At 44.3% G+C, this 25149-nt stretch overlaps 1 protein-coding gene across 2 annotated transcripts in view; it reads right to left on the reverse strand.

Annotated features, from left to right (window-relative positions):
• The window catches only part of Tgfb2 (transforming growth factor beta 2), an 85009-nt gene that overhangs the window by 10235 nt on the left and 49625 nt on the right, over positions 1–25149 (reverse strand). For both annotated transcript variants that reach the window (XM_032915375.1, XM_032915376.1), the window contains one exon: positions 19819–19982. In XM_032915375.1, the coding sequence (XP_032771266.1) occupies positions 19819–19982 (164 nt within the window). The remainder of the gene's footprint in view (positions 1–19818; positions 19983–25149) is intronic.

The following is a 25149-nucleotide window of genomic DNA, read 5'->3' on the forward strand; positions in this document are numbered from 1 at the left end:
AGAATTCAATAATCAAGCAAAAATCTTTGAACAAGATTATAATAAATCTTGATGCAGGCAGAATGCATACTACATAGTGGAGGCCGACATAAATATTAAAGACACAGCACAGCATCTGTTGAGTCTCTAGGGATAAGAGCCTGTCCTGGGCGATTAAGATACAATGTATCCAACTGAGAATAAAGAGCACAATGTGTGCAAAGTGGAATAAGAAGAATAAAAACAGAGGGAAGAAAATTTCACCCACTCCCCTTGTTGGCCAACAGCTCAGAGCATGCTCAGAACTCATCCTTCCGGTTTGAATTTTTCTTAGTGGGTTTGCTGTAGCAGTGTAGTGCCGTGTGGTAATCTGCATATTTTCTGTGCTGTTGACTAACTGTTTAGCTTACTCATTTTCATAAAATTAATACTTAGGGATACTGCCCAGAATAAACTCTCATTTTCATTGTTGAATTAATCATATATAAATTACATTTTATATAATTATTTGATACTATGATAGAACAACTTATATGATTATAAATCTCCCGTGTAAAATTAAACATCTATCAAATGTGTATCATATATATATATATATATATGACACGTGTACATGATTCTATCTACACACACACACACACACACATACATACATAATAGCCAGTCTCACCTAAGACAAGACATCATGACATTAATCAAATGGATGACTCAAATACATACCGGCCAACCGTTTACCCTCACTACATTTCTATGTGCGTGAATGGAAGCACTTGTGTCACAGTAGGCATGGTGCTCGGCACAGCTTAGAGGAGTCAGTTCTCACCTTCTCAAAGCCACTTGCAATCTTAACTCTGCTAACTCCGCTCTCCTGTCCTTAGCAGAAACAGGAAACAGTTGCTCCTCACCACTCAGAGTCTATTCCTTCTGCTCCTGCTCCTGAGGGGCGACATGAAGCCCCCCTCACTATGCGTGTTTCCTCTCTCTGAGCTAAATAAGCTGAGTCTTTAGAGCATGTTTAGCGGGGCAGACTCCCAAACCTTTAATCGTTCGAGTGGTTAACGAGGACCGATGACACTTTTTTAAATGTATTCATCTGCTGGATTCATGATTTCCCTCCAGAACTGTCTAGAAAAGCTTCTAATCACACCTCACCATGGACTCTCCGCTTCGAAGCTACCTCCAAACCCTCTAGGTGCCACTTCTTCCCTGATCCTCCTCCTTGTCACTATGTCAATGAAGTCTAAGACAAGACGCATGGGAAATTAACCTGATGCTTTTCCTCACTAGTCTGCTAGTCTCTTCTTATGCTCAAGACGTCACAAAAGGCTTTAATGAGGGAGTCCCAACAGTAAAGCTCCCGTCCTGCAAACTTGAAGATCTGAGTTCAGATCTCTAGGACTCTTGTGAGACATTGGGCCTGGTGGCATGCATCTGTAACTATGGTCCGAGGGTAGAGACAGGAGGATTTCAGGAGTTCGCCAGCCAGTCAGCCTAGCTGAATAGATAGCAGATTCACTGAGAGACCATTTAGAAGGGGGACATGATCAATGAACATGCTAAAGGCTGCCTCCATGTGAAGGTGTACACATGGACATGTGCATGCACTCTCGTGTGCACATACACACACACACACACACACATCACACACTACACTACACACACACATACACGCACACATTCACACATACCACACGCACACACATATACACACATACACCACACACATACACACACACATACACACATCACATACACACATCACATGCACATACACACATACATACACACACATATACACACACATACACACACATATCACATACACACACATATCACATACACACATCACATGCACATACACACATACATACATACACACACATCATACACACATACGCAAACACGCACACATATACACATCACACATATATACACACATCACACACACATGCACAAACAAACATACATACACACACACACACACACACACACATCACAAAAAAACAGACTCTACCTGTCAGATTCCCATTACATTTTAGCCTTTGCTGCCCGAGCCTTTCTCTGTCTCTAAACCAGGTCAATGGATGTGAGCATGCTGGTTTCTCCTGGATCCAAAGCCACTTGTTTCTGTGTTTCTTTCTACACATTAGCGTGATAGAGGTAATCTGGTCTATGAGCAGCTGACTTCCTTGGCCCAGTTAACCAATGTTGCCCATCCATTCCAGACTCTATCCTCTGCAGCACATCACTCTATCCTCTTTGCATACATTACGTCCTAACCACTTCTGGTATTGCCAGTTGAACTGTGTGCTTAGCAAATGGCCACTGAACAAGCTTGCTAACTGGCTGGTGACACCTGGGCCTGGTATTAAGATTCTCCAGGCGAATTAAATGGCCAGAAGCTGTTGCTATCCAAGGCCAAAGGGAAAGGGAGCTGGCTATTGCTTCTGTGAAAAACAAAACAAAACATTTGAGGTCTTAATGATCATGACTCGCTGTAAGGAAAAAAAAAAGTACTTTTGAAAACAGTGTGGCAATTCCTCCAAAGAGAAGGAGAATTTACCATGTGATCCAGAAAGACAATTTCTACCTGTAACCACCCCTCCCCGAAAAAATGAGAGCCCAGACACAAGCACATTTTATATATATCAATTATCTTAGTCACCGTTCTATTGACCAGGGCAGCTTATAAAAGAAAGCGTTTAATTGGGAGCTTGATTATAGTTTCAGAGGGTCAGTCCATGATCATTATGGGTAGCATGTCACCCAGCAGGTGGGCATGATGCTGGAACAGTAACTGTAGGAAGGGGTGTAGGGGAGCGACTGGGCCTGGCATGGGCTTTTGAAACCTCAAACCCCATCCCCAGTGACACACTTCCTCTAGCCAGTCCACACCTCCTAATTGTTCCTAAACATTCCACCAACTGGGAGACGCATGTATGAGCCTATGGGGGCCATTCTCATTCAAACCACCACACTGATGTCCACAGCAGCATCCTACATAGAGCCAAAGGGTGGAGAAGGGCCAAGTGCTCATCAATAAATGTATGGACAAGCAAAATGTAACACAAGCATACCGTAGACTCTCGATCAGCCAGGGAGAGAAAGGGGATTCTGAAAGCTGCTACAAAACGCATGAAACTTGAGGACGTCAAACTCAGCAAAGGAGGCCAACACAAAACCCAAAGAACCTCACTACCACGAGAAGACCGACCAGGAGCGTTTATACAGGAAGAAAGTCCAGTCGCTATTGTGTGGGTTGGGGGACAGGGTGGTAAGTCACCACAGATAAACAGGAGCAGAGTTTCTGTTTGGATGATTAGCATGAACAACAACACTCCTGAGCTGGTGAGAGCTCAGTGGGAGGAGGCACCGTCTGCCGTGACCCTCAGCGCCTACACGGCAGGAGCAGTGACCCTTCCCAGTTGTCCTCTGATCCCATCTGAGGCATCACTGCACACTCACACGTCCACACACTCACAGCTACTTCAGGACTTTTAAAGAGGGGGCGGCTTAAAATACTGCAGAGGGGCAGTGGTGGCCACCACGGAGCACTGAGAAATAATGGCCCTGGCAGCAAACAGACAGCTGAAAGGCGGGTCTTACTCTTTGTATAGATTTTAGCACAGTATTTTTTTTCCTAATTTTAGGTAAGAGAGAAAAAGCCATAAAATAAATCCTGAAACAAAACAATACTAAAAACCTAGAAAGAGCCTGCTCTTTGGTTTTCGGTGACTTTCTTGAATCTTGTCCATATCGAAGAAAGTAAAAATTCAGGATTAAAGATGACAAAGTCTGACAGGATCATTGGGAAAATATAACACACACATGCATATGTATTATATGTTATATACTATATGTTATATAGTTATATATGTTATATATTATATTATATAGTTTATGTTATTATATTATATACATATATAGTATAGCTATGTAAGAAAAATCCTCCAAGGGGTTGGGGATTTAGCTCAGTGGTAGAGCGCTTGCCTAAAGCACAAGGCCCTGGGTTCAGTCCCCAGCTCCGGAAAAAAAAAAAAAAGAAAGAAAGAAAGAAAAATCCTCCAATTCTTAGAAATTCTTAGAAAACATATATACATGCACTCATATACATTCCTTTCCAGTTAAGGCAATATAAAGTTTGTGTTGTGGTTTGCCCTGAAGTTATCTGTATTTTGATGCTAATCCCACTGCCCCAAGGACAGCTGCCTAGTCCCATACTCAGGAATCAGGTGACTTCACCAGAACCTTTTCCCCATTGAATTTGTAAAGTACAGTGAGGGGCAGGTACAGGATAGAAGGAGGCCTGTCATTAGAGGAGAAGGAAGGATGGGCAGGAGAGAAGTTTGAAGGAAGAGGAGGAGAATAGGACAGAGAAGAAGAGACAGGGCGGAGGAGAGGGGAGAAGCCATGGCAGGTGATGTTAAGATTCTGCTCTGTGTATTTACAGGTTGTTATCAATGTTCCTAAGGGATGGATGGTACCGGGCTTTGTACGTTTAAGTGGGCAATTATATCTTACCAATTGGGTCAAAGATTATTGTGTTGTGTGTTCTTTTATTTGAGGGTTTGAGTATAGGAAAGTGTGTGGCGGCAAGAGACACTGGGTCGCCGAGGAGTGGGGATGAGTTTCCGCCAAGATACCTAGCAGATATCTTGGGCACCGCTGTGCGGACCTAGTGGGGTAAAAGACACCGATACATTTTTATTTTTATATTTTTACAACAACAAGTTTGTCTCATTTTTATAACACTGCATGTATGTGTGTGCATGTGTGTGTGTGTGTGTGTGTGTGTGTGTGTGTGTGTGTGTGTGTGTGTGTGTGTCACAGTGAGCATGGTCAGAAGATAACTTACCAGAGTCGGACTCTTGAGTTCCACCATTAGGAGTCTTAGGGATCAAACTTGGGTCTTCATGTTTGGTCGAAAGCACCTTTACCCACTGGGCCATCCCACAGTCTCTCTCTCTAGAGAGCTGACCAACAATAGTTCCTTGTTGAATTTGAAGCCAGGACACAGGGTGCTTGGGAGTGGCAGGTAGGGGTCTAATGACTTAGCTTAGCTGCCACCCACAACGTTGCCTTCGATACATTACTGATACGGACGAGTCGTATGCACCGTGTGCGAACTGCTCACCTCTCACCCTTAGCAAGGCTGTAAGTCCTTCGCTGAGTTACAAAAACCACTACACAAAAGGATTCATTCATCCCTCCACCCATCACCCATCACCTCCACCCAGCTGGGGAGTGGCTAGAGGTGAAAGTCACCATGTTACCGAATAGTTTGGGGGTTAAAAAAAGAAGTAAAAGCCTAGTTGGAAATTACAGCCAGAGAAAAATCTTCACCATAAAAGAATAATACTGTAAATCAACTTGGGATTTGGCTCAGGGCCAAGGGTGACATCCCTCCACGAGATACCACAGCATTGCAAGAAAGCGTTGGGAATTGGACATCACTATCCCATCCACATGCTGGCATTAATGACCCTGCAGGAGAACCAGGGAGCCAAGTCAACCACCAGGCGATTTTATAACAGGGCTATCGAGAACACACTGAGCTGAGCTAACCGGTGTTAGCTCATCTTGCTATGACATGGTCTTAACAGTTCCAGTATTCCAACTGTCACTAATGTCTAGGTGCACTTAAATAGGAGTAGGGTTCCAGCGTATCAGTGAATGATGATTTCAGTGTATGATCTCTTGGCTGTGACCATGCACCTCTTGCATGTGCTTGACCTCAGGTCCTGAATTTCTGAATTATAAAACTGGAGACTGGAGAGGCACTGTAAAGACCGGCTGCTCCAGCCTGACCCAGCTTACTCTCACCTCTCTTCTTGTGCAAAGGACCCTCCTCTCCTCTTGACTTTACATGAAAGGCCTCCACCTGTCACCTCTAGACATTTCAGAGTCTTTATATTCTACTTTATCTGAACATTTCCCCCAAGCAGACTCAGTTGCGCTGCCTCCTGCCTCGTGTCTGAGAGGCCACCTGGGCTCTTCAAACATTTCCGTGTTTGTTTTCAATCCAACAAAACCCTGTGGGGAAGACAGCATGCTTCTGAATGTCCCATAGCTAAAGAGGAGAAATCCTGAAGTGCTGCCCACATGCACTGGCAAAGCCTAGAAGGAAAGGCCAGGGTAAAAAGGCTCTTAAGGGAAGAGGCTTCTCTAATAATTGTCTTTTGCTCATTCTAGCAAAATGTGAAATTCTCTCTCTTCTCCATGACAGCCTGAGTCGTAAGAGCTGGCTTCCTTCAGGTCCAATACAAGGTGCTTTACTGTTCTGGTAATGCTCCTACCCCCACCCCCAGCCACTGGGCACTGATCCAGGGCCTGGGCCTTGTACACAAGCGCTACATCATTGCTCTACATCGTCAGCCCTCTTATGTTCAATTTTAACACAGGGTCTCACTAAGCTGCTCGTGCTGCCAATGAATTCATTCTGAACCAGGCTGACTCTGAACTTACAGCTCTCCTGCCTCTGCACCCCGCCCCCCCCACCCTGGGTAGCATGGTCTGGGTAGATTAGGTCTGTGCTACCAAGGGTAAAGCTGTCTTCTCCATGTCTCTCTATAGATTGATGGTTCAACAAAGTCCATATGTGGTCTAGACTATGGGAAGGATACAGAGTGTGGTGAATATGGACTGGGGGACATTTACATTCTTTGTTTGGGTTAATGTAAATGACTTACTCAGGCAGTAGCCACATCCACCATCCATAGACTCAACTGTCTCTGTCTCTCTTTGTCTCTGTCTTTATCTCTCGCTCTGTCTCTCTCTCTCTTTCTGTGTGTGTGTGTGTGTGTGTGTGTGTGTGTGTGTGTGTTGCTAGACTCAATGAAAGGTAGGCAAAAAGTCTACAGCCTTAGCCATTTTCTTTGAGTTTTTACTTTAAGATGAGTCTGTATTACCCAGGTTGGCCTTGAATGTGCTATATAAGTTAATCAAGCATAGAAATTATGATCCTCCTGTCTCAATAATCCATTTAACTGGGATTACAGCCATACATCATGATGTCCAACAAATATCTATCTATCTATCTATCCATCCAATCTATCAATAGATCTTAGTTGTCACACACACACACACACACACACACACACACACACACACACACAGCTTGCTGTTAAGTCAGATTTTCTACCCCAAATCCTTTGTGAAATAAGGTGAAAGGAATACAAGAAGAGGAGGGAAGGATTGGTGTCCACATTCAACCCACATAGGAGACCTCAGGACTCGTGACTACAGATCATTAGCCCCGTTAGTTTCATGGGATAAGAACCTAGAAGCCTGTATTTGTGCAATATTCCCATGTGATTCAGAATTCGGGCCAGCACTCTGGACCTCACTGTTGTGGTCTATACTTACGTGATTTATACTTTTATTAACAATACCGATGTCTCCCTTTCAAGACACACACACACACACACACACACACACACACATCTATCTATCTCTATCTATCTATCTATCTATCTATCTATCTATCTATCTATTTACGTATCTTCATCTTGATATCACATCAATTACTGCTTCTCAATGTCTTCCTCATGTTAATGTCAAAGCTAACATCACAGCAAACAAACCAGGACCTGTGGCTGATGCAGTTACTTCCATCCTGGCTGGCTGTCACCGAAGTCGTGCTTTATGATGCACTATCTACAGCTTTATGATGAGAAAGTGGAATTTCAATGACTGACAGAGCTGCAAGGCCTGTTAGTTAAGAAGTCTCGCTCGCCTGGGTGAAAGGTCCGCCTATTCCACCCACTCTGTGGCCCTTGGGGTTCACTGGAGACCCCTCTGATCTATGCAAAGTGCTGGGAAAGGTGCGAAGACCTTAGGAGCCAGGCACACCCAAGCGCTCCCTCTCTAAACCTGTGAGCTTTCAAAACCAAGTTACCTGTTAGTAAAATGTCATGAGATGCCACTCTTCTGGTGCACCTCCGATTCCATGGGGTCCTCTTGTTAAGGACGCTGGTCAGCAAGTGGGCTGTTATGGATGGAGCTCTCCTCCTCCAGCATGGTCCCATCTTACCTACTCTCTGCAGTGACCTTACTCAAAGGAGATCCTATCTTAGGGATTAGTACTTCAATATATCTTCGGGGAGGGGAGACAAACCCAGCTGTGGCATGCCATGCTGTGTGGGAACTCTGAGATGTGTAACGTAGCAGTAATATCCTTCGGGGCAAGGAATGTTCTTTCGAATGCTTCCTTATTGCTCCACACAGTCTTCTGGCACCTTCTACAGCCCTGTCCTGATAAATTCTTATCACTAATAAACCTAGAAGCACTCCTAAGTGACACACAAGTCCCTGCACTATCAGCCTTGATCGTGAAACATGAAAACTCCCTGGGGCTTTATTCATATCCACACAGCAACCACGGAGGTTACACGGATACCAGAGGTTACACGTACACCGGAAATGGAATTATTAGGGTCTGTGGTAGGATACTGGACGTGACCCTTTCGGCTTTATTTACATGTTACTAGGAGAATACCAACAGAAGCAGGGGGGCAGGGAGCAGAAAAGAGAATTGCTAAGTAATGGAGAGTAGAACTTTCTAGAGAACCAGAGCTAGGTGAAATGATTTTTTTCTTTCTAGAGGCAGAACTATAACTCTGTTCCTTGTCCTACTTGGCCACTTTAGGGGTGCCTCACAATCAAAGCTGGCACTATTACCTTTGAAGGTGGCTTAGCCAGCCTAGTACTTACTACTTCTGCTAAGGCCATGTCCTGTAATTGTCATGGCTCCTTTGTAATTGTACCCTTCCAAGAAGTCCTAAGTAATGTAGACCTGGCAAGGACTTCTTGAGAGCTTGCAGAGTCAGCCTGCAACACTCATGGGTGTTTTCTCTTCACAGTATGTAGCTATGATAGACACCTATGACATTATAACCATGTGCACCCATGATCAAGAACACACAGAATCTTAAATGACCTTTATGTTAATGATACTAGATATGTGTTTACATACACACACACAAAGAGAGACACTGACACACATAGATACCTAACATAAACATAGACACACAGATACACACACACACACACACACACACACACACACATACACCCCACTCCACATCACTCTGTCATGGAAACACCTTACAATTCTCTATTGTTCCCCTTTCTTTCCTTCCTTCTCTACAGATGGGCCTCTGTGCCAACTGTGACTGCATATGGCACAAACAAGTAAATTCACTTCTCAGGTCTAAGGGATGAAAGAGACCTTTGTCACTTGAAATCTAGATGCTGCAGCTCAGAAGAACATGTAAGGCCATCACAGACCTCTCTCACAACTTAAGAAGGGGTTCTACCAGACTGAGTCACGTAGGTGCAGGAAAGAGACCACGCAGTACAGCATTTACTGGTTCAAGGACAAGTGAACTCCCTCACTCCTTGGTGGCTATACCGCACAGCCTAGGATTATCCACTGTGCGAATTATGCAGTTGTCTCTTGCCACAGATGGGGATGAGTCTTAAATAGGCCCATGGACTGACTGCCTGGGGCTTTCTTCTGATTTTTCTTCTCTGATTTCCTCTTCCAATTCTCTGAGCTGACATTAACACTCACGGGCTTGAAGAATGTGTTTCGAATACCTTCTTCCCACTTCCTGGTACCTTCCACTTCCTGGTACCTACAGTTCATGTGACTTATACTTTATGTGCATCTTTACATGCAGATGAGTGTTTTTATTGATGGGGGGCTATACAGTAATAAGCTTTAAAAAGTCAATAATAGGTCATTTTTTGTTTGTTTTTTTAAGAAGATAAAGAGCTTAGGGGTCATCTTCTTAGTTTGCTTCCTGCCTGCCACAATGACAAAATACCTGAGGCTGGGTACTTTGTAGAGAAATGAGATTTATCTTGTTCACAGTTTAGGGGGCTGAAAGTGAGGGCATGTGAGTTATATCATAGATGGTGAGAGTGTGCACCAAAGTGGCATGAGTAAACAGAGAAAGGCCAACATAGGGTAGCCTTGCTTCGTGGTATAAGGGGCACAGTAAAGAAACCATTGAAATGGCTGTTCCATGACTGGGGGGAAGGTTTCTATTGTGGATGAGAGAGAGAGAGAAAGGGAGAATCCAAAGGCATCTGGAAGAGTTCAGAGCCTACAAAATGAGGAACAGACTAGGGCCAGGACTTGAGAAGCGGGAATAATGGCAGAGAATGTCGAGAGAGAATATCAAGAAAGAGAGGAACAGAGAAAGCTGGAACAGTAGGGTGGGGATGGTGGTGGGAATGTCTTGACCTTATAAAGAAGTGGTGGAGTCTGGAATAGCTTGGAGACTATCAAAGCAGCGTGGGAATGGGGAGGTGAGAAGAGCTAGGCGGCTATCGTGGGTGCTTTGGTAAGTATGTAAATCAATATGTATAGGGACTGAGGGGCCTGGAGGCCAGCATGGGCTTGGATGTGCTGATAGATGTCACAGGTACATGTCAGTGGAGAGCCATATGTCCCTTCTACAGAGGCAAGGGAAATGATGCCCTTTATTAGATGGAAATCCCTTTCTCATATTCCTGAGGAATGCTGTCTTTTCTCTAACCACCAGAAATCCTTCTCTATATAGTCCAGCTTGGATTATACCAAGCCAGTGGGCCTGCATTTTAAGGGAAATTGAGGCACCCTTTGGACCCAACATATAACAGGTCACTTTGGGAGAAACAGCAACTCAATCTCACTAGACCTAGTTCCCACCACAACATGGAAATCAGCCACTGTCAAGGTGCTTCCTTAAAGACACCAATTTCCCACCATGCCTCACTTCTTCAATGCTCCACCACTGGTTACACCCCTCCACTAGAGGTCATGCCTTAAACACATGTGTCACTAGGAGACAAGTCATGCCCAAACCCAAGAGTACCCGTTTCATCAACTTGTGATAGAATCTTATTTTTTTAAAACCTACATTGTTATTAGCTAGGTCTCCAGCTCCTGAATAAGCAACAGAAAACAGGTAGTTAAGTGCATTCCTTTCCCCATCAATATTTGGAGAGAGATCTTTAAAGAATCAATGTAGGACATTTTCCAGAGCTAAAGAAGTGAGTGACGGCTCTTAAAGAAGACTCATGATGTCACCCATTTATTTTTAACAATGTTCTTGTGAAATTGTTTTCTTGACCTCATTCAAAAGCATTTACTACATAGCTATTGTACAGGCAAGGGTAGAGGGCGAGGGGGAACAGCGTGAAGAAGCAGTGAGCAAAGATCAAGGGCGTCTGATGACGAGGCACATCAAGGGTAGAAGGAGAGCTGAAAGCAGAGGTGGCGCTGTTGGAAAGTGGACCCTGAGGTGACAGACAGGGTAGGGCACAAAGTTACCAGCCAGTTACAGACGGAAGCCAGGCATGTGGGTAGCTCTAGAAGTGCATTGTGGGTAGACAGAGGAGTAAAGACAAGCTTTAGCAGGGAATGTGTAGAGAGTGGATGAGATAGATCAGGGACCAGCATTTGGGAACCTCACAGTAGTCTAAGGCAGAAAGCAGCACTTTTCACACTAGCATGGCCACAGGAGGCTGATGGGATCTGACTTCATATATAATTGAAAACCGGCACCATCTGCCTCATCGTCTAAACTCTCCACTAACACAGCAGTTTATAAAAAAAAATATCAATTCCACCTGAGGTGGTTTGAATAGGTTTGGCCCCAGAGCCTCGTGTGTTTGAATGCTTGGCCCACAGAGAGTGAGACCATTAGAAGGTGTATCCTTGTTAGAATAGGTGCAGTCTTGGAGGAAATGTGTCTCTGTGGGGGTGGGTTTTGAGGACTCCTAGTGCTCAAGCTCCACCCAGGGTAGAGGAGAGCCTCCTCCTGTGGAAGAACCTGTGAAGGATAGTCTTCTCTTAGATGACTTCCAGTCAAGATGTAGAGCTCTCAGCTTCTCCTCCAGCACTGTGTCTGCCCGTCTGCCGCCCTGCTTTCCACCATGATGATAATGGACTGAATCTCTGAAACCGTAAGCCAGCCCCAATTAAATGCTTTTCTTTATAAGAGTTGCCATGGTATGTCTTCACAGCAATAAAACCCTAACTGAGACACCACCTTTCAAATATCCAGATCTGTCCTTGAGGGGGTGTCTGCAAGAGCTATAGCTTCAACACACATGGTCCCAACCCCACAGCCTTGCCTACCTCTAGAACAAAAGTTCTATCAAAAGCTATTTTGAACTTTATCAAAACACCAGAGTCACAAAATAAGCATGTTTTCTCCCTTGGAAGAGACTTTGGCCTCAAGGAGGTAATAGAAGAGGTCAGATACTAAACATTTGCAGCAGGATAAAAAGAACTTTCTTGAAACTCATTTCAGAGGGGGCTGGAGAGCTATCTCCATGGTTTGGGTCTCTTCCAGAGAATCCATTCCCAATGTCTACACTGGGAGGTTCATAACCATTTGCAATTCCAGTTCTGGGAAGTCTGATGCTTGTCTGGCCTCTATGGTACTAGACACATGTTGATGCCACATACACACAAATTAAAAAGTTAAAAACCAACTAGAAATAGCAAATTACTTTAATGATGGACCAGGAAGTAGTAGTAGGGACAGGGATAGAAGTAAAAGGTTGTCCCCATTAATTTAACTGCTTTATAGTAATTCTTCAAAAGGCAAACAAGACATATTCCAGCCCTCTGCCCACTCCCTGTCCTTAGAGATTTAATCAAGTAAACACACAAGCCACGAAATGAAATTTAGTGATGGCCCCTACACTCTGCCCTGCTCTACTCCTAGCAGGAAACAGATCAGACCACAGAGACCAGACAGCCACCATATGTCATTCCCTAACCACAAGCCAGTTGTAGAAGCAAACCCACGGCTGACTAGTTACCAAGCTCCTTTTCTTCTCTACTCCTAATGGCTCATGAGCAGAGGGTGTGGGAAATGTCCTTTAAGTAAGCCCTGAGACAACTCATGGGGGAGCACGCGGTATCAGTCAGACCCTGTACATTATGGGGGAGCACACAGGAATCAGACCCTGTGCAATGGGGACTGCAGAGCTCAAGCTTGCTTTGTAACATTTGGGAGCCAGACTGTAAATTAGAGATATTGTTCTACAAACATTCAAAAGAATGCTTGGGAAATTACAGTGGTGATTGTTGGGAGACAGAGCCTGCCCAGGAAGCTTCCATGCATGAACTTTGTACCTGACACATCTCTGACAAGCAAGGTGCTTGTATTTGGATCACACCTACTTGCGAATAGTTCTAGCAGCAAGACTTCCTTGGGATCCCAAAGGGCCAAAGCTATGGCTTCAACACACATGGTCCCAACCCCACAGCCTTGTGATTTCTGCAGATACGGTGAAGAAGTTGAGACTACACCTCCTGGGAGCCAGGGTTGGAATCCAGGTATGACCTGCCTCTAGTCCAGTGGTCAACAAAGTCACTGACGTTCTCCAGGCTCTGGAATCCTTGTTTATAACATAGAGGGGATGGCAGTAATACCTTGTAGAGTTTTTATAAAGAGTGAATGACTCTTTTCACACATGCATGTGCACAGAGAAAGAGAGAGAGAGAGAGAGAGAGAGAGAGAGAGAGAGAACACTTACAGCATCACCCAGTACACAGTAGACACAGTATGAGTTAGCAATAACTATCAACAATGTTCTGTTGTTCCTCGATTATATTATGAAAAAAGGAATAATTAGTTAACTAGTAAATGCCTGGGGTTTTTTCTTTGTTTGTTTATAATGTGGACAAGAAGGACTGCTGTCTGTGTGGCTTTCTGGGTCCCATCTCCTCACAAGGCTAGCCAACTCAGGGTAGCATCATGACTTAATGGAAATGATAACAATTCTACTTCCTTACGAGGCAGGCAGGTCATTCGATCACTCTAAAAACCCCAAGATATTAATGGTCTTGTGTAAAGAGTGTCTTTTAATACACCATGGCTGTTTTGTTTGTTTATTTGTTTTGGACGGTGGTTGAAATGGTTACTATGCTGTGTATGTCTACGATGTGGCACCAGAGGTGAGATCAGTCTTCAGGGGATTGTATGTTGTAAAATTCCATACAACAGGAGCACAGTATAATTTCTTTTTTTTTTTTCAGTAGCACACTTTGCAAGTCTAATTTAACAGACAGTCCGGGTTTCTGGCTGACCTCTTTTTATTTTATATTCTCTTGGGCAATATGAGAAATGAAAACTGAACTTGCTCTCTCTCTCTCTCTCTCTCTCTCTCTCTCTCTCTCTCTCTCTCTCTCTCTCTGTGTGTGTGTGTGTGTCTCTCACACACACACACATGCACACACATGTACATGCACACCCACACATGCACACACATGTACATGCACACCCACACATGCACACACATGTACATGCACACCCACACATGCACACACATGTACATGCACACCCACACATGCACACACATGTACATGCACACCCACACATGCACACACATGTACATGCACACCCACACATGCACACACATGTACATGCACACCCACACATGCACACACATGAGGTGTGTGGGGGGGAGTGGCAGTATTCATTAACTCCATTAGCACTGTTTTGCCCACGGTAGCTAGGCATCCCTCCTATCACATCTTAGGAACCCAGATCTCTCCAGCATCCACCATCATCCTCACTTTTACCATAAAGCCTCAGATGCACATTTCAGGTTCCTGCCCAGATGAACTATGTAGACCATCTGCTTATGTGGGTGATGATTTGTTCTCCCTACTAAAATAGCTTAATTATTTTGCTTCACAAACATCAATTCTCCACTTCATCTTCAAGTCCAAATGTTTAATACTTATGCAGCTCAAACTAAAATATTAAAAGGACAGAAAGGATTTGTGGTCACACTGCTGTTTTGTGGTTACTCTGCTGTATTGTGAGCTGCAGTATCGTGGCACTATGTCTGCTCTTCTTCAGCTGTGATCTTTGGAAACCAGGTTTAATGGGGAAGGAAGGAAGTTAGAGAAAGAGAGAGAGGTAAGAATACAGCTTGCTTTTCCCCTATTACGGCTCTGATGGATTACACTGGAGAGGGGCATTCTCATGCTAAGATGAGAAGATGTGTAATCAAAGAGCATCCAGAAACTTCAGGACCTTGCTCTTCTGAACAACTTAAATTTTCAAATATTTTAAGATCTCCCCATTTAAGAACAGAACCATGGGGGGGGTGTTCCAACATAATATTTTCAATGAGTTTGGATATAAAACTCATAAATCTATTACAGGTATTCAATTCTGTTCTTGTAACTTAACCTCATTACTGCAATTCAAGACCATTATCATAAGCAATGCTTTCTGTGCTAGGCTAAAAATTATATGACCAAATGCTGCAAAAACAGTACCACCCTTTCCACCCTGGTGAAAACTAAAGTGGAACGCTGACAAGGGACAAGGAAAAACAGAGCTTCCAATAAAGGGGTCAGAAGCAGACATCGGAGAACACTCAGGAGTAGAAGGGATAAAATGTGCATGAACCTTATAGAAGGTGGTAGTACATAAATGGTCCTCTGCAGACCTTCCTTTCATGGCTGGGTTTTCTGGCCAGCATTACTCATTACACTGTTAAAATTTCAAGTCCAAAGGGTCCTCATTGCTTCTGGGGTATCTCCCATGGTCCTTCTTGTCTAATTCCACGCTTCTTACTTATATTCTTAACTAACAATTCATCATCCAAATGAATAACAATGGACAAGGACAAGACACCTTCCGATGATCTAGTTGTAAGGGGATTTGTCTTCCTATTGAGGTTCTGGGTCTCTTTGATTTGCTTTCTGGACCTTGGCAGTTTTGGGAGTCAAGAGTATTGAGTTCCGATGTGTTAGGAACTGCTATTGTTCCTTACTTTTTTGCTAAAGATGTCTTTGGCGTTCCCATGTGCAGTGACAGTATACAGACCACAGGCCTTACTCATGATCCTCCCAAATGAAAGCTTGGGCTCCCTTTTTGAGCTCTTTCTTTCTATTCAAGAGACTCTCATCTAGCCATACCTGCTGTTCAGTGTCATGGGCAGCCAATGCCGTGTAATCTCTGAGAAGGGACATACCCAACAAGAACTTGCAAAGTTTTCTACATAACCAGCCTCATGGACATGCCCCTTCCTAGAGGTGAGATAGCCTCTGGGAGAGAAGGAAGTCTTCAGCAAGCAAAAGTCAGCTCAGTGGCTTGCACTGTACAGGCAACGAGACCAGAGCGGCCGAAACTATATTTCAAAAGAGCATCAAAGGGAATGGTTCAGGGTTCTATCCTCAGCACAGCAGAATGTTAGAATAATTTAATTGGGAGGGGGAGACAAATTGAAGAGGAAAGGAGATCTAAGGAGTGCAAGCATATTTGTTTCTGTGAGTCACATTGAAATTTATCTGATGCCTTTGACTTCTACCTTGCTTCTCTCCATAGATGCCAGTATTTGTTGACTTTCCAATTCTCACTCTACTCCCTGGACAAATTTCCTTTGTTTTTCTTCTCCTCTCTTCTGACCCTTTCAAGTATTAACTTGATTTCTTTTACTGTGACAAGGACAACGAGCAAAAGAAACTTGGAGGAGGAAAGGAATTATTTCCTCTTACACTTCCAGGTCCCACTCCACTTGAGGGAAACCTAGGCAGGAGCTCAAGACAGGACCCTGGCGATAGGAACTGAGGCAGAGGCCATTGAGGCACACTGCTCATTTGCTTGCTTTCCATGCCTTGCTCAGCCAGCTTTCTTATAGTATCCAGGACTACCTGGTCAGGGTAGAGTGAGCTGGGACCTCCTATACCCATCACTAATGAAGAAAATGCCACAGGCTTCCTGTAGGCCAATCTTATTGAGGCATTTTCTTAATTGTGGTCACCTCTTCTCAGATAAATCTAACTTGTATCAACTTGACAAAGTCAAAATGAACAAACAGACAAACAAACAAAAGTCCACCCAGGACTCAATCTTTGATTTCTTTTTTTTTTTTTTTTTTTTTTTTTTGGTTTTTTTTTTCGGGGCTGGGGCCCGAACCCCGGGCCTTGCGCTTCCTAGGCAACCGCTCTCCCACTGAGCTAAAACTCCCACCTTAGGACTCAATCTTTAAGATTCTTCAGGATTCACTATGACGGGATAGAAAGGTCATTGTCATTTTAAGGGATAATTTGAAAATGATCATAATTTTGGACAGGGAGGAAACTAAGTAGAGAGCTTAGACTTGGGGATTTTTGTCTTTCCTCTTCTCTATCTTTTCTTTCTTAGGTAAAAGGAAAGAGGTTGGAAAGAAAAAAGGGATAATAGAGTTAAAATACAAAAATTAAAGATATAGGGATGGATTTCTAAATTTACTCCAAGGGAGTGCCCTGGGCCAAGACAGCATGGCCCAGGGGGCTGCACAAATGACCAGGAGCAGGCAAGATGGAACATAGACATTAGTAAGTATTTATTATCGGCAGGAGGTAGATTCTAGCTGTATGGAACCTAGGCAAGTGCTAAGCTACTATGTTGTTTAAGACATATTAAAATATAAAGGCTATGCGTGTCTTTTTCATTCAGGAACATAAACCATAGAGGTAAGTAGCAACCCACACTGGGGTTAATTAATAATTAATACTACACCAGAAGCCTTGTAAGTCAGAAACAGATTCCTGTCTCGTGCCTGCCACTTCCTACCCTTGTGACTCTGACCAATTACTCAGTCGCTTTGAGATTCAACTTAGCATCTTCCTCTATAAGACATAGAAGGAAGAAGGCAGAAATAATACCAGAGAGGACAAGTTTCACAGTGGAGAGGAGTCATACGACCTACCTTCTCTGAAGTGGCCACAACACAATAGGAAGCAGACACACTCTGCTCTGAGGCTTGACTGGCTCAGCAGTGTCTATGGGGCATGAGCTGTCCACAGTGTGCTCTCAGAACACATGTGAACACATGTGAAGACTCAATAACAAAGGGTCCATTCTAGCAAATAACAAAACACTTTCGTACACTCCACAAGTACTTCCTGATCCCTACTTAAGAGTTATTTGTACAGTCTCATGAACTCACACATACTAGGTACATGTATTGTAATTTCTCATTTTCATAATAAATGGGGAAAATCCTAATCTTAATTATCCAGTTTTTCAAATAATTAAAACAGGAACAATGAGGTTTCTACATGTAAATATCAATTTCTGTTTTCCCTTCTTCAAATAAGCCTACCTGTGAACCACACTGCCTGAACCAGGGGTCTGTTTTTTAATCTCCTTGAGTCTCTCCCTGTTATACTCTGCCTGGAGGCTACCTTCCTCTAGTCTTTTTTTACATTCAGATATGGAACACCTTATCCTGGGACAATAAGTCCCCCAAGACTCTGATGTTGGGAGCTGATGGTTTAGCTCAGTGGTAGAGTGCTTGCCCAACATACACAAGGCACTGAGCCTGATTTCCAACGCTGCAAAAATAAATACATATAACATATTGGAATGCCTGATAGCACACTGCTGTTTCTGCTCAGAATGACCCCTCACCTTGTTTTAATATACTCTAAGATGTTTTTGGAAACCACATTTGAGCACCAATGCCTTGCTGAGAAATCCCAGTCTCTGCCTTCTACACATACACATGCTGTTCACATGGCATGGTGACATTTAAGCTCTGTGTTTGTACATCTGCCTTCCTCACCAGATGCAAGGTTTTAAAGAATAACTTCATGGTATATACAAATTACCTGAAGACTGTGGTGTGGTGAGAATGTTGGTTTCTTAGAAAACCCACATTATGGTGTGTGAATATGCTTTTGTTTTAATCCCAAGTGTGGGAAACTAGGCTGCTTCACCAGCAGGTGATTGTGATTTGCCTCATGCACAAGCAGGGGTGCAATTTTTTGCCAGCTGCAGAAAGTTTAATTCTGGGATTCTGGAGAGAGTATAAACAAGAGAGCCACAAGAAGGTGTGGCAGCTGCTGTTTCCCACTGATGCTCCCGTCCCCATCCCTGCTCCTCCATCCCTGCCCCTTCATCATGTTGCTGGCCCCTACTAGTCCCTTTTGGTCCCTGTTTCTGTATTTGCTGCTGTATTTGCTATTGCTGGTTTGCTGGATATTCTGACGACAAAGTGCCCTTGCCCCAAGAAACTCTATGTCCTTCATCAGCCCTCTTTCCTTTCTAACCTTCTTTCTCTCCTACCTAGGATTGGGGGTTTGAGTGGGATTAGGCTAGAGTAAGAGTTGGAAGGGAAATAGAGGTATTAGAACACATTAAAGTAGCATAAAAATATGCCAACAGAGGACCTCTTTAAAATGGAATGGGTAGAAAATGAGTGTCTACATTTTGCATAGACCCTAGGTGACTCAAACCTCAGTTCCACAGGCTTCCCCTGAGTTATTTGATTCAGACTCTGTGTCTGAAATCTCAGGGACCCCATTCTTCATCTATGTCTTAAACAGCCACCCAGCAGCTCTACTGACAAGATGGGATGTCTGGAGATGTCATCAAAGCTGGCACAATGTAGAACAGAGTCTACATGTGTGGGCTAGAGGCCAGTACATTGGCGGACTGGCTATGGGAGAGGGAAAGAAACAGGAAGCAGAGACATGACAGGTTAGAGGGAATAAAAGATGAGGAAAGGCAGAGGTAGAGAGAAAAAAAGATGAGGAAAAGGAGAGGGGAGTAAAGGAGAAAGAAGGAGACCCCATTCAGCTTCTCTGCTTAGGGTGCTCTGTATGATCTGGCTTTCCAGGCCACAGGCCTGACCTGTGCACTAGAGTCTCCTAAGGTGAGTACTTGGGATGTGCAGTGTTAGTACTTTGTTCTATTCTCTGCTTTGCTGAGTGAAGAGGGTTCAGCTGTTTGGGTGAGAGTAACAGCAAAGCATCACCTCATGAAGGTGTATTGAAGAAAATCCTAAGAGTAGAACGTCTCACACAACCTGAGCACAGGTTACCTGATACAGTTCAATCCGTTGTTCAGCCACTCTGGCCTTGGGGTTCTGCAAGCGAAAGACCCTGAACTCCGCCTTCACCAGATTCGAAGCATTCTTCTCCATTGTTGAGACATCGAAGCGGACGATTCTGAAGTAGGGTCTGTAGAAAGTGGGCGGGATGGCATCTGTAAAAAGTTAGGGCAAGCATTGAGAAAGATTCAATCCATCATGCTCTCAAGAAAGACCACAGTGTGAGATAGTCCCAAGGAGCCATAAGGGAAATGTCTACAGAGTTTGGTTTCCAAGGGCCAATTTAATACCATTAACAATTTAACCAGGAACAAACTAAAATCAACATGTGTGTTTGGTTCCAGGAGAAGCAGATTAAGAACGATTAACAAACCATTGCCAACCACCACGTCTGAATGCAAGCAGTTAACCCAGTCTTTTGAAGGCTGACAGACCAGTGGAAAACCCCAGATGGTTACGAATTGGAACAAGTTCATGACAGTTGATGGCTCGAGAGAGCTGCCGGGCTTGCATACACTTTAATCAGATATGCCAAGAAAATAGCTCCTAAATGGTAAGGCTTCTTTCTCCGAATGTGTTTCTTTCCTTGAAAGTTTGGCATCCAGCTCCTCTACTCCTATTCAGGCTCATGGACTGGGTCGGTTTTTTTACTTTTAAAGTCTGGGTTTTCATACACATGACCAAATCATGATAAAATCTGAATAAAACAAGAACAGACCCACAGACTACCCACACCTGGTCCAGCCTTCAAATTCTTGGGGTAGGGTAACTTCATCTGTAAGTAAAAGGTGATCATAGCTATGAAAGAGGAAGAATAAAGCACCAATTCCTTAACTATGGAGCCCAGTGGAAGACAGCATTTGTGGCGCTGCACAAGTTCAAGACCATGCATTGGCTTGAATCTTATGTTATTTTCTAACAACTGTCCTTAGCTTTGAATGTGGGTGTGCCATTACCCTAAGACCCAAGCAGGCTGCCCTGTCTCTTTGATTTCACTTCCAACATTCATTGAGCACAAACGTTGGGCCAACAGACCACTGGTTTTTAAGTATGTTTCTACAATCATCCAATTTTTCCTATAAATATACCTTCCCTAGTCTAGAATGTTCTAGCTGATCTCAAGACACTCTACTTCTTGCACTTACATTCACATGATCTCATTACAACATGATCATTCATTCACATGACCTCATTACAACAGGATCATTCATTCACAAGACCTCATTATAACATGACCACCCACAGTTATGCTTCTGTTTAGATATTTTTATTTTGTTTTCTTTTTTCTTTTTTTTTTCGGAGCTGGGGACCGAACCCAGGGCCTTGCACTTGCTAGGCAAGCGCTCTACCACTGAGCTAAATCCCCAACCCCCTGTTTAGATATTTTGATTGTTTCTGCATTCTATTTTTTATTTTGTTTTCCCCTATAAATGTTTTTTTTTTTTTAAATCTGAGGGGTTGGGGAGTTAGCTCAGTGGTAGAGCACTTGCCTAGCAAGTGCAAGGCCCTGAGTTCCATCCCCAGCTCCAAAAAAAAGGAAAAAAAATCTGGAAAATAGACTACTTGCAAGGAATTTCTTCCCCCTACCCACAGGGCAGGGTTCTGAATATAGGGGTTCCACCAAAGATCTCTTGTTTGCATAGTTGGCCATCAATGAGTGTCTTGAAAGAGTCTGGTATCTGGTTATTGGCAATACTAACTTATTAGACAAGCCAACTTGCTGACCTTAAAACAGATATAAATACCCGAAATGATTTCATGGGGAATCCGTGCCTTGACAATTTTACTGGAGTGTGAGACACAAAGGAGATCTCCTCATCTTCAGGAGCTCTGTATGTTTTGCAGCATGGATACCCTCTCTTATCTCTCCCTATATTTGAGACTCTGCAAACGCGGGCTCATAGACTCCCAAGTCAATTGCTCTATGAATTCAGGCTTTGTTGGCACACAAACCAGAACTCTCAGAAACAAACAAACAAACAAACAAACAGCCTCTAGAGTACGAAGATTTCGGAGAAAAGAAAGGATTCAGTGAAATGCTGTGCTGGCTCTCTGTGGGACAGATGAGGTGAAGCCTTCATTCCAACCTAAGAGTCCTTGGAGCCCCTGAGCATCGCAATTCCACAGGGCAGCTGCTAAGACAGCACCGACTGTCCTCTGCTTGGAATATACCCATCCCAGGAGTCACGGTTCCTGGTCCTATGCTAAGCAGCGTGACTGAAAACAGGTCGGTTGCCCTGGCACAGCATGCTGGGCAGAGCTCAGGCTCTCTGGCTTTCCACACCCTCTTGGCCCGAACCATCCACAGGAGTCGCGGCCACATTCATCTTTGCTTATCCTCTACGTTAGACAGCAGAAGCTTCAAACATCCTCTGAAAGCATGTCCTGGAAGAGCACGGCCAGTTTTGTGTGTTTCCTGTCATTAGCCAGAGTAAACATCTCCTCCTTTTCCTCCTTTCCCTTCCACGGAGCCCCTCCGGACCCATTTCGACTTCCACACACACACACAGCCATCTTTCACACCCCTCCACCATAATCTTCCCCTTTATCAAGTTTGTAAATAAATGCTTTCCCGATTTATTTTTATTCTCTTTCGTGTTTATTAAACGTTGAACACATTTTTTGTTTCCCCTTTCTGGTCTTCTGCCCGTACACACGCGTTTTCTCTTTTATGGCTGCCTCGGATCACGAGGTCAATTTTGTTTCTACTTCTTCTAAGCAAATCCCCAAATGATCCTGTCCCAGGCTTTTGAGCTCTGAAGGGGCATCGGCAAATATTTACGAGAGCAGCTTAATGGCTGAGTGTGGTCCCTCTTCTGCTCTCTCTAACCCAGGCACACAGTTCTCTCTGCTGGCTCGCAGAGCCGTTTAGACAGCTTACACTTCAACCAACTGATAATATCAATCTGCATTTAGGTTCCCGTTGTTTTAAATAAAAGCAGTTAATGCACTGCACGAGGTGGCAGAATGACTCAGCAGGCCCGACCAATGTCTCCCCTCGGGTTTCGGAGCCAGGTGAGGCAACCAGGCCTGGAGGAGGATGTGACAAGCCAATAAAAGCTGCTGACCCAAGAGCTGTCCCCTATTGTCACCTGCTTACTGATCACAAGACCCCTGGCCTGGATGAGGGGCTTGAGCAACTTGCCAAATGTCATCTCATTTGGGGAAAATATTGCTGACCCATTCTAAAGGAAATGGGTCAGTTAGCCACCAGCCAGAACCAGACATGGCAAGCTCTCCCTCAGCTCAGGCCGCCAGAGTAGCAGGGTAGGGGGTTAATGGCTTGTAAGGCCCAGATCCACCCACTTAGGAATGAGCTTGAAGGAAGGAGCTTTTCCTCTGCTTCCTCCAAGAACTCACTTCCCCCACTGGGATGGGTTCTTGTTATAATCCTCTGTAATTCCAATCCCAGTTTCCGTTCTCCTTCTAGCCAGGTGGCCAGGTGCTCCCGCTTGACTGGCGCCAGGTTACCCACATGCACAGCCCGGCCCTCTCCTCCCTCTCCGCTCTGACCCACTTTCTCAACTCAAGCAAACTGATTTTCCTTCAGCCTCCTTTGGCTTCCCCACCAGCCGCTGACTCAGTTACTTCCCCAAAGCATTCCCATGTGCCTTGTACTCGGAGAAAAGCATTCGTGCCAGACATCCGTGTGTCACGGACTGAGCGGTCATCGGCCCTTCCCCTTGCTCTGGCTACACGTTTTCGCTAAACCGGATTTGGGGATTGGAGAGCTGGGGGCACAGGGATTTAACTCCTCAATAATTTGCAAAGTATCAGTATAGAGAAAGCTAGATGTAGCATTTAATCACGTATGACTTCACAAGCATAACACCCTGACTTGAGTCTGTTCCAAATAAGTAATTTATTATATATACTATATTCTCTCTATAAAAATAATCACCTTGAGCTCAGGTGTCTTTTACTTAGAGTTCTTCACTTCTTCATAGTGCAGAGCTGACTTCTTGGCTTTGTGACCAGAGTAGATGCCAGGGTCCCCATACTCAGGCCCTTACCCTGAGTTGAATGCTCTATGGTATCATTTTGAAATCCTTAATAATGTTTTAATTCATATTTTTTAATGTGAAATCCAGTAAGACAATGAGTGTGAGATTTGCAACCTCAGCATTTGTGCTGGTCTATCCTTCCAGGATTCACTGCTTCTGCCCTTTGCTCACTGCTAGTCCGAATCTCACACAAGGTTCTGGACCACACAATGACCACTGTTGTCCTCTACACAACTCAAGTGATTTTGTGGTGGCAACTGCTCCTTCCCTTGATGGTAGTGTCACAGTGCATTCAAAAAGACATTCAGTGGGGATATGTCCATTTTATTTACCAAACATAGGCCATTATGGAACTTGCAATATCTTGGGATAGAGCAACAGACTTATGGAGAAGAATATGCCCTCTTGGCAATACCACAGGCAGCTAGGGTCAGAGGGACCCTAGCAACAGGTAGGCTGAACATCCTGAGTTAACGGGCAAGACCTTGGGTGCCTGTGAGGATCTCTCAGTGAAATAACACCTAGCCCATTACAAGGGAACATAGCCAGCACAGGCAGAGGCAAGAGGCAGAGAGACAGACAGACAGAAAGAGACAAAGACAGACAGAAAGACAGAGACCAAGGGAAAACAGAGACAGAGAGGGGAGAAGCAGAAAAAGAGACAGAGAGGGGCGAAGACAGAGAGAAACTATGAAGCAAAGCAGAAAGCTGTACACACGATGACGGGCCTTCCTCCTTTCCTTCTTCGCTTCTTTCCTTTTTCCTTCCTTCCTTTCTTCCTCCCTCCCTTTTTTTCTTCCTTCCTTCCTTCCTTCCTGCCTGTTCTTCATTCCTTCTTTGCTGGTGCTTCCTTCCTGGTGGTACTAGAATGAAATCCAGGGCCTCATGTGTGTCATGCAATTGCTCTACAACTGAGCTATATTCCCAGCTGTTCTAGAACTTTCTACAGCCCTTCTTTATCTGACTGTTTGTGAAAGAGACCCCATGCTTTTCCTTTGAAGAAAGGCCCTGCTACATTCACACAGAACAAGAAGATCTCAGGACAGGAAAGATCTCAGTGGGGATCTCAGTTCCAATACCAAACCAAGTAGACCTTGGCTGAAGGCAGCAGTAACATGACCCAGCTTTTTGGAGCCTGCCTCTTCATCTACGTACCCAGGCAAGGCAATATTGAATGGTGCTGTCAGGACCACATGAGAAAGCAGAAGGGAAGTTGGAGCCCTGGATCCTGCACAAATCTCTACTCAGGTCCCTTGCACAGCTGCCAAGTGGCCATTGGGCCTTTGTGAATGTGCCCGGGAGGGAAGCTCTCTTGCTG

Source organism: Rattus rattus, chromosome 10, assembly GCF_011064425.1.
Source record: "Rattus rattus isolate New Zealand chromosome 10, Rrattus_CSIRO_v1, whole genome shotgun sequence".
Classification (NCBI taxonomy): Eukaryota; Metazoa; Chordata; class Mammalia; order Rodentia; family Muridae; genus Rattus; species Rattus rattus.